Consider the following 13204-nt stretch of genomic DNA (forward strand, 5'->3'; position numbering starts at 1 on the left):
TGATATTAATGAAAGGAATGAAATGTGATCTAACATTGGCACTGACCTACTTCAAGTTAACAATTTATGCATTAGCTGGCATGTGGCAATTCTTACTACGCAGCCCTCAAACATTTAACATATCTGCGGTGCCTCTGGGTGAACTGAAACTCCAAGCTTTCAGTTAGAAGCTGGTTGTTTAACCATCTGTACCACCCAGAAACTCCTCTAGCCAAAACAAACAAACAAACAAAAAAGTCAGATTAAGATACTCTATCCATCGCATGCATTTTTCCTATCTCCCTCCCATTCTCAAACCATAAAACACTTTTTTTTTTTTTACCTCATCTCTATGTCCCATAAAGCGATGTCATCACTGACCCAGGGATTGGAAGGCTCAGCTGGTGTTATCAAAGGATCATATTCCACATATTGCTCCGTGTATGCAATTAAGCTGCAACAGGGAAACAGAGCAAAGGATGTCATCAATTTCCTATAGAACCTTATACATATAGTATAATTGTCCTCATACAGTAAAGTGAACTAAATTCCCTCCACTCTGACTTCTCACCCATCACTTACTTGTGCTTGCTCCCCTCCTTATGAACACATCAGTTTTGTATTGTTGCAGGCATCATATTTTCTACCTTTTTTTCCCCCAGTCACACATCCTGAACTGAGAATCTAATTTTCTCTCCCACTTACCAATAGGCAAATCTTCTATATAAGAGTCTTTAAAGTGTTCAAGAGCAAACATGTTAGTTTGAGTACTAAGGTGCACCTGACTCAAGTCATTGCATCAGGTGCACAATGACACAAGAAAATAGGTACACTGTCTTCTGAACTTTTTATTTTTCATTTAAAAAAAATTGGGTTATCATATTCTTCTGTCCCCAGAGTGTACTCTTGTACCTTAGTTGTTCCTTTCCCACATATCTTGGTATTGTTTGATGGACAAAATATGTTTTCAGTATCTTTGAGGGTAGGAATTCTGATTCATTTACCTGTCAAGATCAAATTACTTCCTGCTTTGAATTTTGTTGAAACCATGTGTTTTCAGTAATGGAAGGTGTTTTGAATGAACCAGAAAAAAAAGATTTTTTTTTTAGATAATATGGTGTGAACAAACGAGTGTGAATGTGTTCCAATAAGACTTAATTTGCAAAAAACAGGAGGCAGACTGGTTTGGGGACATGGGTATGGTTTTCCAGTTTCTTGCCTGTGGGCTTACATACTTGGCTCCTGGAGGCCTGAGAGTAGGGTGAGGAGAGAGGACAAGGGCTCCACACTTCAATATGTAGACCTCCCACTCAATCTCTTATTCAGACAGGTCCTCATATTATTTTTGCCCCAATTCACAATTTATATGGCTCAATTTCTTCAGTGGTGGTGGGTATAGAAGTTGTATCCTGCTGAAGAGCTGGGCAGGGGACCTAGGGAGCCAATGCTGCAGCTACAGACTTCACCCATTCCTCTAGTGACAGCCACAGGCCTTACTTGCTTGGTTTCCATGGTTCCTGGTGCCTCCAAGTGACAAGGATAGAGTTCAGTGGGCCAACTGGCTCACCCTGTTATAACATTCCTGCTCCCAGCACTTAGGTTATAAAGCTCTTCACTGCTATGGAGATACCTCTCTCCAACTACTTTTTTTATTTTTAAATTAAATTAAAAAAATATTTCAAGCATATTAGTAAAAATTACTAATTGATAAATTTATTAAGAAAATAAATAATAGAATTATTTATTATCGATGAAATCCGTGGACTCACTACTAAGCCTAAAACATAAAACATTACAGATGTACACAGCTGTGGTTTTTGTTCCCCAATTTGTAGACTTCCTATCTTTGAAAAATTTATTGAAATCATTAGCATTCCTCACCACCTCCTGTTTTAAAAAAATTTGTTGAAATCATTAACAAATCATCCCCTCCTCTCCTCCTCATTTTGATTTTGCAAGTTCATACCATTTTTTATTTCTTTATGATATGTTTTTTGTGGGGGAGGGAGAGAAGATAAACAAATGTCCACAATATTCCTTTGAATGAATTGATTGTGCTTTATTTAATCATTCCTTGTTATGGGTATTTAGACAATTTCTTTTACTTGGGTTATCATATTCTTCTGTCCCCAGAGTGTACTCTTGTACCTTAGTTGTTCCTTTCCCACATATGCATAATGCTCTTTGTTGTTGCTGCTAGGTGCCATCAAGTTAACACCGACTCATAGAGAACCTATGCACAACACAACAAAACACTGCCCAGTCCTGGGCCAACCTCACAATTGTTGCTACGCTGGAGCCCATTGTTGTTGCCACTGTGCCAATCCATGTCATTGAAGGTCTTCTTCTTTTTCGATAACCCTACACTTTACCAAGCATGATATCCTTCTCCAGGGACTGGACCCTCCTGATAACATGTCCGAAATATGAGAGACAAAGTTTGGCCATCCTGACTTCTAAGGAGCATCTGGCTGTACTTCTTTCAACACAGATTTGTTTGTTCTTCTGGCAGTCCAGGGTACTTATAATATTCTTCTCTAACACAGTTACGGTGTTGGAGGAGAATATTGAAAGTGCCATGAATTGGCAAAAGAACAAACAGATCTGCGTTGGAAGAAGTGCAGCCAGAGTGCTCCTTGGAGGCCAGGATGGCTAAACTTTGTTTCTCATATTTTGGACATATTGTCAGGAGGGACCAGTCACTGGAGACGGTGATCATGTTTGGAAAATTGGAGGGTTAGAGAAAAAGAGGAAGACCCCCAGCAAGATGGATTGGCAAAGTGGCAGCATCAATGGGCTCAAGCATGGCAATAATTGTGAGGTTGGCCCAGGACGGGGCAGTGTTTCTTTCTGTTGTGCATAGGGTCTCTATGAGTCGGTGTGAACTTGATGGCACCTAACAACAACAACACCATAACACAAATGCATTAATTCTTCTACTGTCTTCTTTATTAACGGTCCAACTTTCACACACATAGGAAGTTACTGAAAATACTATGACTTGGGTAAGATACACCTTAGTCCTCAAACTAACATTTTTGCTTTTGGACACTTTAAAGGGGTCTTGTGCAGCAGATTTGCCCAATGCAATATATCATTTGATTTCTTGACTGCTGCTTCCATGAGGGTTGATTGCTGATCAAAGCAAAATGAAGTCTTAGACACCTTCAATTTTTTCTCCATTTATCTTGATGTTATTTATTGGTCCAGTGGTGAGGATATTTTTCTTTACATTGAGGTACAATTCATACTGAAGGCTCTGCTCTTTGATCTTCATCAATAAGTATTTCAAGTCCTCTTCACTTTCAGCAAGCAAGTTTGTATCATCTTCTTATTACAGGTTGTTAATGAATCTTCCTCCAATCCTGATGCCATGTTTTCTCATATAACCCAGCTTCTCAGATTATTTGCTCAGCATGCAGACTGAATAAGTATGGTGAAAAAATACAACCCTGGTGCACAACTTTCCTAACTTTAAACCAGTTAGTGTTCCCTTGCTACGTTAGAATGACTGACTCTTGATCTACTTACAGGTTCCTAATGAGCACACTTAAGTGTTCCAGAATAATCATTCTTCACATTTTCCATCACTTGTCATGATCCACACAATTGAAAACTTTTGCATAGTCAAATAAAGCACAAATAAACATCTTTCTGGTTTTCTGTGCTTTCAGCCAAGATCCATCTGACATCAGCAATGACGTCCCTTGTTCCATGTCCTCGTCTGAATCTGGCTCTACCCTCTGGCAGTTCCCTGTCAATATACTATTGTAGCCATTTTAGCAAGATTTTACTTTCCTGTAATATTAATGATATTGCCCAATGAGCTCTGCATTCCATTGGGCCACCTCTCTTTGGAATGGACATATTCTATCAGAACATACTCTATCTATTTTTCACATTTTTTTTTCTTCTTTCAGGTCATTTTTCTAGAATTGGCATCCATAAGCATAATTATTAGGCTAAAAGGTATGAATATTTTTATGGATATTGATCCATAATAATTTTTGTTGTTGTTGTTGTTATTAGAGCATCACCAATTGAGTGTCACCAATTTCCCCAGCAGCCACAAAACCCCAACCACAGTTCCTACTACTGAATTATAAAGAGCAAGCATTAATTTGCTTACTGCTGAGAATGTGAATAAACTGTCAGTGGCTCCATTTCCTTGTAGCTCAAAGTGTGTGGGTCACGTAGCAGCAACAGCAGCAGCATCTGAGAGCTTCTGAGAAAAGCAGAACCTAATAGAGACCTACTGTATCAGTTTCTGCAGTTTAAAAAGATCCTCTTATTCCTCAATTTTCTGAAGGGCTCAGGGTGGGAGGGGGAAAGAGGAGGGGAGGCAGAGAGTGTGAGATGCCACTTTCTTCAACCAATGAAAATAAAGGAGCCCCTGATATTTTTGGTTTCAAAGAGAGCTGCTGGCTTCGTAAAGAAGTACTGAAAGCATTGTACGATAAGCACTGGAATGCTGACTGCAAGGTCGGAAGTTCAAAACCACCAGCAGTAGAAAAATGAGGCCGTCTGCTCTTATATGGATTTGAGTCTTGGAAACCCATCTATGAGCTGGCTGGCAGTGGATGGGAGGGCTGGTTTGCTGACACATCACAGCTGTGTCACTGTCCCGGATGTGGACCATTACTCAGTGGGGTAGAAGGAGCAGTGGTTGAGTTCTAGTTCTTAGACAAGTCATGTAACAGATCCTTGTCAAGTTCACCATGTGCTATACAATTGTCTTGTTCAGTACTCAGGACCACTGTAATAAAACACGGGAAGAATTTCAGAGTCTTCAAAATACTCTACCACCATCTATAGAGGAGACACATTCTCTAGCCTGCAGTTTCCTACAAGGTATACATCTTACATGGACACAGCTTCATGAGTGGGCTTCCCAGCCATTTGGGTAGGATGAAATGGCAAGGAGGGCATAAAGTAAATCCTGTGGCAGGAAGGATCAGGCTACAAGTTGGCACTATGACAACTCAACAGTAAGCTATCTCTTTGCCACTTGGGCAATTTCATTCTTCCTGAAAGAAATGGAGTTGGGCATTGAGGGACAAAAACAAGTAGATGTGTAGATGGGAAGGACAAACTTGGCTCACCTGACTCATTCACTCAGTAAAGAATCAAACCAGCAGCAGGTAGCCTATGTCTTGTTCAAGTGATGATGGGCAATGCTGAGTGGCTTGAGTGTCTTGCTCATGATGAAGGGTTGGGGAATCTCTTGATTGCAACCCATTAGGGTATCCACAGTATTCTCATATCTGAGATGATGTGTAGAATCCAGGGAGGCTCTCAGGCATCACCCGATTTATCTCATCCTCAATTGGCTTTGTGTCTTCAATTAAAGACATTCATTTGGGCAATCCAATAAAGAAATTCAAGAGAATACACAAGCTTCCAAGTTTCCAGAAGTGGAAAACTTTTGCTCCTTCCTGGTGGCTTAAACCCGTAGAGCATACTTATTATGGGGCTGTGAGAGGTTGGAAGTGCTGACTGCCTATTAGTATGAACACAAATGGAGCTCTTGGCCTTACTGAAAACCACCAGATAAGGAACTTGACATTCATGCACTATGGGCACTATCCCTGCACATTTTTAAAGGCACTCAGGACTTTGTTCCAAAGACAAGAATTCATGATACACAAATATGTAGCTAATAATCATTTCCTTAATAGCAATATATGTTCCATATTCTTACTAATGGAGTCCTGGCATGGCACTGTAGGATAAGCACTGGACCACAAAGTTAGTTTGAACTGCAAGGTCAGCGGTTCAAACTCATCAGTTTGAACCTTAAAAATCCTATGCAGCATGGGTGGGGAAACCTTTTTTCTGCCAAAATTTATCTCATCATTCTCGGGCCATAAAAAATTACCAACTTAAAAGTTATCCAGCTCTATTTGGTCAAACATTTAATGACCTCACCCTTAATGTGATAACTGGAATTATAGTTGCCTTGGCAGAGCCAGACCAACTGATTTCATGGGCTTTATACAGCCCACAGATTAGACATTACCAGCCCTGCATACAGTGCCACTATGAGTCAGAACCAACTTGACAGTGCTTAATAACAACAGCATCCTTATTAATAAAAATAAATTCTACTGGGAGCTGGTCTGAGGTGGCCTTCTTTTTCTACTGACCCCAGGATAAGAACTGGACTGCTAATTAAGGTCAGTGGTTCAAATCCACCAGTCACTCCTTGGAAATCCTATACAGGGTTGCTATAAGTCAGAACTGATTGGCAACACTTAACAACAATAACAAGGTTACTGAAACCTGGGAAAGGATGAAGGTATGGAGCGCAGTTAAGGTTTAAAAAAGAGCGTTGCTGTAACACTGACCCATCATCCCATTGCTGTTGAGTGGGTGGCGACTCATCGCTTGCAAGATGTAAAAACAAACATGGGAATGATGGAGAAGTGAAGTAAACTTATCGGTGACATTTTTCGAATAGGCTTAAGTGCATGTAGTAAAGTTCGGTAATAATTATCAACACTCTGGCTGTAAAATTTATTTCAATCAACTTTTAGAAAAGACAAATATATTATTTTTCAACATAATCTCCTTGCTTTTCAATACACTTTGTCTATCTGTCACCAGACTTTGGTATTCCCTTATTAAAAAATGTTTTAGGATGAGTAGCGAGCCACAAATGCACCACTGTCTTGACTTCTTCAACAGAGGTAAATCTTCATCCTTGAAAGGCTGCTTTCAGGGGACCAAACAGATGAAAGACCAACCGATGGAGCAAGATCAGGACTATACAGTGGATGCTTTAACACCTCAAAATGAAGTTTTTGCAGAGTGTCAACAGTGTGGGCAGAGGTGTGTAGATGTGCATTGTCAAGCAAGATTACAATGCTCTCAGATAGCAGTTCTCTGCATTTAATCTGAAGTTTAGGCTTCAGCTCTTCAGTGAGCATCTCACTATAGCATTAACACTGTTGATTGGTGTACCTTCTCCTGATAGTTTTCCAATACTGGCCCTTGAGAATCCCAGAAAACTGTAAGCATCAATTTTCCAACTGATGTTTGACTTTTGAACTTTTTCTTGATTGGCATTCCATATTCTGCCATCACTCATCCTCAGAATGATGAATGTTCATATACAGAGAGCTACCTACTTGGCAGATCAGTACAACATATCCATGTACAGATAGCTAGGACATGGCAGACGAGTCCAAAATGTCCATATACAGAGAGCTATCTACATGGCGGGGTAATGCAACATTTCCATAGACAGAGTTCTAACTACGCGGCATTTTACCACCTTTTTAAAGGAAACCTTTACTTTCCTTTGAGTATCAGTCCAAATTTTCTTTTCAGATATCCAAACGCTTCTGTTTATGCTCTTCCGTGAGTTGTTTTGGTACCCATCTCACACAAACTTTTCGAAACCCAAGTCTGTCATGGATTATTTCATAGGCAGAGCCGTGGCTGATTTGTAAATTATTTGCCACATAATCCACTGTCACTCATCTATTTGACAGAACCATTTCATGTATATGCTTAATGGTGTCCTCAGCAGTGGACATGGACAGGCATTTTAATATAACTGGAACGTGGATAATTTTTTACTCATCCTTGTATATTGTGTCTACTTAGGTCTTTGAAATGATCCATGAACCAATTATATTAAGTTTTTAATTGCAATTAGGATTATTTATGGGGTTTAATTTTTCAATGTTTAAAAATTGTATGGAAAAAGAAAGGAGTTTTCCAAAGTTTCATTTTTTAGATTTATCTTTTACATTTTTAACTATTAAATAAAGAATAAATCATTTCTGGATATGCCTTTCTCTGACAAAATGAAATTTTGGCCTCATGATATTTAAGCATCTAAAATAGACACAAGCACATGCAGAGGCAAAATCTAGTCCACAATCCACCAGGGAGCCATGGTTGGTGCTACTATGTCGGGGTGATGCAACTTAAGCATCTACTTTTGTGCTTAGAACTGCCTTGCTCCTAGTGAGAAGAGTAGATTGGTGATTCCCGCTTAGTCTGGACATTTTCTGTCCGTCCACCAGGGAAGTGACTCAGGCCTTTCCTCTAGGCCAAGGATGGGGAACATCTGGCCCATGGGGCCTTATGAGGCCCGCAAAGTCATTTGGTCTGGCCTTACCAAGGCAACCACATGTCCAGCCATCCAAATATAGCAGGCTAAATTTTAAATTTGGCCTACAAATGATGTTGCAAATACCCAAATGGCCCTTGGCAGCAAAAAGTTTCCCCACCCCTGCTCTATGCTCAGAAGGAGTGTGGTTCTTGAAGTTTTCCATGGCTCCTTCCCTCTCCAAAGAGCATGTTCTCCTTCCTCACACACTATCTTAAGAATCTCATCTCAGCTAAATTAATTTCCCAGGGCTGCTGTAGCAAAGACCACAAGTTGGGTGGTTTATAGGACTGAACTTTATTGTGTCACCGTTCTGAAGGCTAGGAGTCTGAACCCAAGGGGTCGGCAGGGCCATGCTCTCTCAGAAAGCTTTAGGGGAGGATGCTTTCTTGTCTCTGTCTTCTCAGGTAGACAAGTTGCTGTCCAATTGACTTTGACTCATGGTGCCCATGTGTGTCAGAGTAGAACTGTGCCTCAAAGTGCTTTCAGTGACTGATTCTTCAGAAGTAGATAATCAGACCTTTCTTTCTGGGTAGATTCAAACCTCCCCCAACCTTTCAGTGTGTTAACTGTTTCTACCACCCAGAGACCAGCTTCTGGTAGATCTAGGCTTACAGCTGCAGCATAACTCTGTAGTCACATGGCTGCCTTCCCTCTGTCCCTCTGTCTCTTTTCTCTTTAATAGGGACCACTCACATCGGATTAGGAAAAAACCATGTCATATTTATATGTACAGGAGCGAGGACTACAATATATCTTTTGGAGGACACAATTCAATCAATACTAACTGTTATTCACTCTCCTTGATTCAAAGGGGAAGAAAGGTGTAACTATAAAGGTGGGTGGAAAACATGGAAACCTCTTTTGACAGTGATACACATACAAGTTTATGGACTTCACTGAAGTAAAGCATGTTGCTGCTGTTAAGTGCCATTGAGTCACTTCTGATTCATAGTGACCCTGTGTAGAACACTGCCCAGGGTCTGGCAGCATCCTCACAATTATTGCTGTGTTCAAGTCCGTTGTTGTAGCCACTCTGTCAGTCTACCCCACTGAGTTTTCTTTCCCCCTTTTTGCTAACCCTCTTGGGTTAGCATGATGTCCTTCTTCAGGAACTGGTCCCTCCTGATACTATGTCTAAAGTGGAATAGATGAAGCCTCTCCAGCCTTGCTTCTAAGGAACATTCTGACTCTACATCCTGTCATAGCGCTTTGCTGGAGCCCCTGATGGGTTCCTGAGTGAGTGCCTGGTTTGAGGAGGGAGCAGGGGGCTCAGAAGGGCCAGTGTAAGAACTCAGTGAGCACTTGAAAGAGCCTGTGGAGCCAGGCTGCCTATACTGCACAAATGGCAATGGGCAGCTGTCTTCTGACCAGCGTCAGGCAGCAGTATCTTAGAAGACCAGAGAGATTTGAAGGTAGTGGGAAGGGAAAATTGACAACTCAAGCTATAATGAATTACAGGCTCAGAGTCAGATCGCCTTTTGAGAAATTTCAGAATATCTTCAGAGTGGGTTGGGGAGAGGTGGCAACATTCAATGGTGATGTTGAGTCAAGAGAATGTACTTGAGAGCCCAGGTCAGAATTTTGTAACCATCTAAGTAAGGGCACAAGAGATGACTATGTAACAAGCATTACAAATGAATGGAGGAGGCCTGGTGGCACAGTGGTGAAGTGCTTGGCTGCTAAACAAAATGTTGGTGGTTCAAACCCACCAGCTGTTCTGCACAGATTTACAGCCATGGAAACCTTCCCAGGCAGTCTATTCTGTTCTGTAGCGTCACTGTCAGTTGGAAACTACTCAGTGGCAATGAATCTGATTCTTTGGTTTTCAGAATGGAGTTGCTGCTGTGACCTATCCCACCATTGTGCCCTCTTGGGAAGGCAGCGTGGTTGGTACCGAGGACATACTGGGGAAGAACCTAAGGAAAGAAGAGTACGAATACTCTTGTAGAAATGTCCAACTATCTAAACAGTCAGTATGCCTCACGAATCAGTCAGAAGGGAACTTTACTGGAGTGGAAGAGAGAAATGCATTGTATTAAGTGACAGTTACATAAATGAAGTCAGGAGAGGCTTTGTATAGAAAACAGAACCATTATATGGACATGTGTATTTTCAATGTTATTTTATCAGAGGTAGGATACATGGAAGCAGCAGTCATGAACTCAAACGACATACTGCATTGGGCAAATAGGTGGCACAAGGTCTCTTTACAGTGTTCAACAGCAAAGATGTCACTTTAAGGACTAAGGTGGGCATGGACCAAGCCATGGTATTTCAACTGCCTCATACGCAATGTGAAAATTGGACAAATAAGGAAGAGGGAAGAATTAATGCCTTTGAATTACAGTGTTGGCAAAGAATATTGAGTATGCCAAGGACTTCCAGAGAACAAATCTGTGTTAGAAAAAGTGCAGTTAGATTGCTCCTTAGAAGTTAGGATGGTAAGATTTAGTCTTATGCACTTTGGATATGTTATCAAGAGGGACCAGTTTTTGGAGAAGGCCATTATGATTGGCAGAGTAGACTATCGGTGAAAAAGAGGAAGACGCTCAACAAGATGGATTGGCACAGTGGCGGCAATAATGGGTTAAAACACAGCAACAATTGTGAGGAAGGAGCAGGACCAGGCAGTGCTTCATTCTATGGTACATAGGGTTGCTTATGAGTTTGAACTGACTCGATGGCACCTAACAACAACAGCAACAACAAAGATATATTGAATCATCAGAAATGGGCAGACATCTCTCAGGGTTCCAAGAACTCACCAAGAGAACACATGGAGATGCAAGTATGTTAAAGGGGAAGAGGATGTATAGTTCATTCTTTGTGAGGTTTTTAGAGAGAGGGAGAGAGTGTAGTGATGCCTTCGTTTCCTGGAATCCCTGGGTGGTGCAAACCATTAATGTGCTCAGTTGCTAACCCAACGATTGGAAGTTCAGTCCATCCAGAGGTTTTTAAGAAGAAAGACCTCACATTCTTCTTCCAAAGACATCAGCCACTGGAAACTTTTTGGCCACAGTTCTACTCCGGCACACATGGGGTTGCCGTGAGTTGAAGATAACTCAACAGCAATTGGTTACTGGTTTATTAGTTTCTTATGGTTGGTGTAACAAATGGTCACATTACTTAGTGCCTTAAAACAAGACAAAACTCTTACCCTACAGTTCTGGAGGTGAGAAGTCTGACGCAGTCTGACGCAAAGCTAAAATCAAGGTGTCAGCAGGGCTGCACTGCATTCCTGCTGGAGGCTCGAGGGGACAATCAGCTTCCTTGCCTTTTTAAGCTTCTAGAGGATTTTCACATTCCTTTGCTTCCAATTTTATGTTGTTGTTAAGTGCCATCGAGTTGGTTCCAACCCAAAGCAACCCTGTATAGGGTTTCCAAGGAGGAGCTGGTGAGCTTGAACTGCTGACCTTGAGATTTAAACCGACTTTGCATTAACCCATAGTGCCACACCAAGATTCCCCCAATTATATAGAATGTGGCAAAAGTCTGACAGGTGAGCTGGGGCCAGAAGAGTGGTGTCCATCATGGGTTGAGTGGGAGTTGTAGGAAGGGATCACAAAAGTACATACATATGTGGAATGTGGTTCACAGAACTGGTAGGAGAAGATGAAGAGATACTGGCATCATTAGGCTCCAGGGTAAAGAAACTGCTCTATGGCTAATATTCTTGTCGTTAAGTGCTGTTGAGTCGATTCTGACCCATAGCAACCCTTTATAGGGTTTCCAAGGAGCAGCTAGTAAGCTTGAACCACCAACCTTTGCAGTCTAAAGATTAGCCCACAGCACCACACCAGGAGTAATAGCTATGGGAAATTATTATTTAAGGGAAAGCATGACTTGGGTTTTAAACTATTATGGGTGCAATAGTTAAGAGCTCCCCAAACAAAGCCCACTGCCATAGTCTGTTCTGATGCATAGTGATCTCATAGGATCCTATAGAGTAGAATTGCTCCATAGAGTTTTCAAGGCTATAAATCTTAACAGAAACACCAACAACCTTTTGGTTAGCAGCTGAGTGCTTTATCACTGTTCCACCAGAGCTCCATGTAAGTTCTCCATTCCTAATGAAAAGGTTGGCTGTTCTAATCTATCACTTAGTGGCTCTGCAGAAGATAGACCTGGTGATCTGCTCCTGTTAAGATGACTCCCTAGAAAACCCTATGGGGCAGTTCTATTATGTCACAAGGGGTCACCATGAGTTGAAAAACAACTTAAGGGGACTTAACAACAATATCAGCAACCATTATCCCTACTTTAGAAATACAACAAACATGTGTCAAGGGTCTGTAAGCAGGAAGGAAACCTGGAAAATGAATGAGCTAAGGATTTGAACAGAAGAATATGTCTGCACTCCTCTCTTTGGTAAATGTAGTCTCTAAATTATGAAACACATGGGGTTGGAGGATCTGATTTGAAAGGAAAATGAAAAGCCAACCAGCATGCAGAGAGGAAAGAAGAATATTTGGTTCTCATTGCAATGAATCTGATGGTGATGGTGATGTGTCATGGAGTCGGTGCCATTCCAGCGACCCTGTAAATCCATATGGGAGAAGAAAGTCTCATCTTTCTTCTGGTAGAATCAAACTGCTGATCTTGTAGTTAACAGCCTAAGTCATAGTCAATTACAATACCAGGGCTCCTTGGAGAAGGTGCAGTCACAAAAAAATGTACAGACCATCTTCACTGTGGGTTGCCAAGATAAAGTACAAGGGACCTTCAAAAAATTCGTGGAAATATTCCCTATTTTCAGTAGCAGTGGATTTAGCCCCACGGAAAGAAGAATGTATTCCAGGCTAGGTCAGGTGGTCCTCTTTCTCCCATGTTATAGATTCCAGAGCCTGGTCTGGATGCAGTTAACCAGGCCATCATGTGACCTCTAATCTGTAGCACTATGGATTAATGGGCTGGATTGCAAAGTCGGTTTGAACTGCAAGGCCAGTGGTTCTAGCTCACCAGCCGTTCCTCAGAAACCCTATACAGGGTTGCTATGGGTTAGAACCAACCCAACGGCACTCAACAACAACAACAAAGATAGACTGAGAGTCATGCCATGGCACTGTAAGGTAAACATTGGACCAAAAGGTCAGTTTGAAC

The 13204-nt window shown here is 41.4% G+C and overlaps 1 protein-coding gene across 2 annotated transcripts in view; it reads right to left on the reverse strand.

The window, feature by feature from the left end:
* Nucleotides 1-13204, reverse strand: part of RGS6 (regulator of G-protein signaling 6) — an 833734-nt gene that overhangs the window by 104779 nt on the left and 715751 nt on the right. For both annotated transcript variants that reach the window (XM_006865561.1, XM_006865562.1), the window contains exon 12: nt 323-433. In XM_006865561.1, the coding sequence (XP_006865623.1) occupies nt 323-433 (111 nt within the window). The remainder of the gene's footprint in view (nt 1-322; nt 434-13204) is intronic.

This window comes from Chrysochloris asiatica, unplaced genomic scaffold (assembly GCF_000296735.1).
Source record: "Chrysochloris asiatica unplaced genomic scaffold, ChrAsi1.0 scaffold00079, whole genome shotgun sequence".
Taxonomy (NCBI): Eukaryota; Metazoa; Chordata; class Mammalia; order Afrosoricida; family Chrysochloridae; genus Chrysochloris; species Chrysochloris asiatica.